Source organism: Neltuma alba, unplaced genomic scaffold, assembly GCF_004799145.2.
Source record: "Neltuma alba isolate B1F8T4 unplaced genomic scaffold, ASM479914v2 tig00006209_pilon, whole genome shotgun sequence".
Taxonomy (NCBI): Eukaryota; Viridiplantae; Streptophyta; class Magnoliopsida; order Fabales; family Fabaceae; genus Neltuma; species Neltuma alba.
In genome coordinates, this window is record NW_021634390.1 from 57,383 (window position 1) to 61,371 (window position 3,989).

The following is a 3,989-nucleotide window of genomic DNA, read 5'->3' on the forward strand; positions in this document are numbered from 1 at the left end:
TATTTGGTACAGGGTTTTTAAAGCGGAGGGAAGGGAAGTTGCCCCCTCCCCTTATTTGGCTAGTGTAAGTTTTTAGGAGAGGAGGGGAACAACTCCCGTCCTCTCGTTTGGTTAAGATATTTTTTAAAGAGGGGATTCTTCTCCTCTCCCATTCCCTTCTAGCCTCCCTTTCAAAAGTGGGGTTTTTTGGAGGAGATATAAGAGATAATATTTTAATTCCTCATATATTTTTTCGATTTGTTAACCCCTAATCAGTGGTAAATATTTCTACATAAAAGAATTCTTTTGAACATCTAGCAAGAGGTTATTAAGATAATTGTCTCCAAAATTAGGGAGACTTTGTAAACTTTTTTTTTTCTCTTCTTCTAATTCCAAGAGATGGTCGGTATTTTCTTTCACCTTTAAGATCTTTTCTCTAATTGAAATTTATCACTCACGACTTTTTATCTGAATATTCTATAAATGTGTAACTGTGTCTTGTAAATCAAAATTGGTCAATTATATTATATATATAGTTATATCTTAACAAAATAAAAAAGTGAGAAAATTCATTTAAATTTTATGAGGTTAAAATAATCAATTTTTTATTAAAAAAATAAGGTATTATTAAAATTTCTCTCCCTCCTTCTCTTTAATCAATTCAAACAGGAGATTTTATCTCTCTCCTCCTGTTTTTCTTTTTCTTTTTGTAACTATCCTCCCTTTTTATTCCAAATCTCTCTCCTCTTTTTCCTTCCGTCGACTCAAACACAACGTTAGTATCCGTCCGTTAGTACTAGAAGCTGAGAATTGACACAATTGATCCGCTGAAGGAGGCACATGCCCTAACACTTCATCTAGCTTCGGTGGTGCTGGCTTGATTGCGGCCGGAAACTCCACCATTCTAATATCCGATTCGCACAATAGGAGCGAGGAAAGTGAATTCCTGGTCAATCCCTTGAATCGCCATATTCAGTGACCATGAAGTTTCGGTACGCTATGGTGTGTTCTTCGAACCAGAACCGAAGCATGGAGGCTCACTCCCTCCTCAAAAGGCAGGGCTTCGATGTGTGTTCTTATGGAACTGGTGCCCACGTTAAGCTCCCCGGGCCCTCCCTCAGAGAACCCAATGTCTACGATTTTGGAACTCCCTACAAGCAGATGTTCGACGATCTTCGCAGAAAAGACCAAGAACTGTATCCTCCTTCTTTTTCAACCATTTTCCTACTCGTCTTTCTTTTTTCATTCACTTTATCCTCTTTCTCTGGCGAAAAAGATAGCAGAAACTTGTTGGTTAATTATAATACGCTGTAATCGACCCTGTGCCTACCTCAGTGTTCGGGCCAGTATACTGAAATTGGTTGATGTGTTCGGATTTTCAGAAAATGAATTCACTTCTAATTTCATTCGTAAATTGTGAAGTGTTGATACGGGGTGATTTATCGAGCAAACAGGAAACAAGAATTTTTCTCCCTTTTCTAGCTCTAGCTGTTCTGCTTCTGTGATACTATGTAGGGATAACTTTGGTGGAGCTAGAGCTTTTCTGCATTTGTCGGTAAACTTTACATGGATATATGGTTATCTTACACGTTATGTCTTAAAGTGTCTAAAATGTGAATAGTGTCAACTACAGAATTAACACACATTGTTGTTCATTATTCTTGCATTAGCATCCACTGAACTTCAATTCTTGTTCGTTGTACTATTAAGGTTGGACCTTAATGAGAGTACAGCTACAAGCGAAATGGAATTTTGCCAATGCTTAAAAGGAATTCAACAGTGAAATTGGCACCTCAACGATGGCAGGACAATGCTGCCGATGGATCCTTTGACATCGTTTTTACGTTTGAAGAAAAAGTTTTTGATATGGTTGTTGAAGGTTCGTAATTTTGATATGTTTCATTCTTTTTGCTCCACTTCGATTTGAAAGATGATGTATATGGTTGCTTCCCTGGAAGAATAAGGGTTATCCTGGGATTAAATTTTATATTGGGTTAAATGACAATGAAGCTAAAAATTGGTTTTAGGTGGACTTTGATTTTACAGGAAACGCCTTCCCTGCCTAGATGTGAGTTATTTTCATTTTGGAAAGCACTCAGTATGGAAAACGTTTCAGAACAGAAGGAAGAAAGCGTTGAGGTGTCATGTATAGGTTGTTGTGTCTTGCTTTCTGTATAGGCCATGCTACTTTCTGTAATCTCTTGCAAAGTATTGCAACATAAAACATGTTTGTCGCTGTGACCTTAAAGATGAGACCGTAGACAATTGACAGCTATACAAGTACTGTTTAATTTTTGGTTTTATTTCAAATAGATTCAAAGCTAAACGGCATATTGATAATAATTCTTGTTCTGTAAGTAATGTTGTTCTACAAAATTTGAAATCATCCTTTGTGTATTTCTACTTATATAAGTGCATAGATGTGTGTATTCATCTTCTGTGCTTGATGTCCTCTCGATAATGCTGGTACACGTAGTTCACTCAATTTTTGCTTATTCTGTTTAATATCTCTCGATACTTTTTTATTTAAATTTTTTTAAAGGGCATATTTGAGAAGTTTATTAATATAGATGGCATTGCATGGCTGAACATCTCTAAGGCATCTCTCTTTTGTAGATAAAGCAGGGAAGATAAATGATAATTCTCTCATTCCTTTAATACTACCTCTAGTCTTTAATAAGGTATAGTTTGTAGTTCAATTTGAAAACAATGATGATTTTTGTTTGGAACCAAGAATTTGCGAGGCGATTGCATATGTAATTTCTCTTTCACCTTTTATTTATTCTTCTTGAAAACAGAACTGCAATGCATCAAAGGGGGATTCTGTCTTCAATATGGTTTCTTACCGCAATAGTTGCAAGAATAGCATTATTCCATTGTCATAGGCTTCCCGATTACCTGTGTTGTACATAGTTCATGTACTCTTTGGTTGATTTTAATTTTTGCTGCTTTAGTCTTGTAGCTTCACTGAGCTATTAAGTTATATACACTGTCCTTATTCCCTGCATATGAGCATGAGATAATGATTTTTAATTAAAACATGTTTTGGAATTTACTTTCCTTGGTAAAAATTCTTATTGTTCATCATTGTGCAACCTTAACTCTACACAAATGCTGAGCCCTTGTGGAAACGTTGTTGTGGCAGCTGGATTTGTTATCCATCATTAGAAAGCTTCCTTAGAGATATGATGATTGAAGACCATATCAAGTCCTTTGGTCTTGAGAGAGCGTAAATCTGAGTCTGACTGTTCTGTAAAAATGTGCAGATCTCCACAACAGAGATCATGTTCTGATGAAAACTGTGTTGATTATAAACTTGGAGGTGAAGGATAACCACGAGGAGGCTGCCATTGGAGCAAGGCTTACTTTAGACCTTTGCCAGGATGTCTGTTTCATTCATGCAATTTATGTTTTCTCATTGTACTTATAGTATATCTACTCTATCGGCTCACTTCCTATGATATATCTCTGTGCACAGATTGAAGCTGTTGAATCATGGGAGGAGTCCATTGATGACATTATTTCCACTTTCGAGAGACAACACCGGCGAAAGCTGTTGTACAGTGTCTCCTTCTACTAAAGAGAGCCAAAGCAGTTCTTCTAGTTCTCACTACTGCCCTTAAAAATTTTTCTTTTGCCATATTGGAGCTCCCAACTGCCTATTCATTCTCACTGATCATGACGTGAGTGTGAGGGGAACGAATGAACTTAAAATTTTACGCTCTTTTAAATTTTACTTGTAGATTCATTTGGAAAGAAAACCAACCTAGTGTACTTGCAACAAGGATTTTTTTTTTTTGACCGAAGTGGAACAAGGAACTCGTAGTCAAGAAGTTGGAGTTTGGATTTTGCTGACAGCAGTTGGTTAATTAGGATGTAAAATTGTAAGCAGAACGAGATACAAAATGTGATTTTGCAAGTGCCAAGTATTTTTCCTTTAAATTAAAAAAATAAAGTTGACGGAGTTACGCTTATTTGGACAATTAATGCCATTAGATGCCAATTTAGAG

At 36.3% G+C, this 3,989-nt stretch overlaps 1 protein-coding gene across 1 annotated transcript; it reads left to right on the forward strand.

Annotated features, from left to right (window-relative positions):
- Positions 1-776: 776 nt before the first annotated feature.
- LOC114749873 (RNA polymerase II subunit A C-terminal domain phosphatase SSU72) lies at positions 777-3,744 on the forward strand. The gene is made up of 4 exons (XM_028938414.1): positions 777-1,175; positions 1,713-1,858; positions 3,246-3,364; positions 3,458-3,744. Exons 1-4 carry the CDS (start codon positions 961-963, stop codon positions 3,557-3,559), a joined length of 582 nt encoding a protein of 193 aa, XP_028794247.1. The 5' UTR covers positions 777-960; the 3' UTR covers positions 3,560-3,744.
- Positions 3,745-3,989: the final 245 nt, after the last annotated feature.

What these genes read in the sequence shown, in the direction of transcription:
- LOC114749873 (XM_028938414.1), top strand. Translation starts at nt 961, where the DNA reads ATGAAGTTTCGGTACGCTATGGTGTGTTCTTCGAACCAGAACCGAAGC. An exon ending in TTTTGATATGGTTGTTGAAG is followed by an intron (nt 1,859 to 3,245) that starts GTTCGTAATTTT and finishes AAAAATGTGCAG; the next exon opens with ATCTCCACAACAGAGATCAT. An exon ending in CTTTAGACCTTTGCCAGGAT is followed by an intron (nt 3,365 to 3,457) that starts GTCTGTTTCATT and finishes CTCTGTGCACAG; the next exon opens with ATTGAAGCTGTTGAATCATG.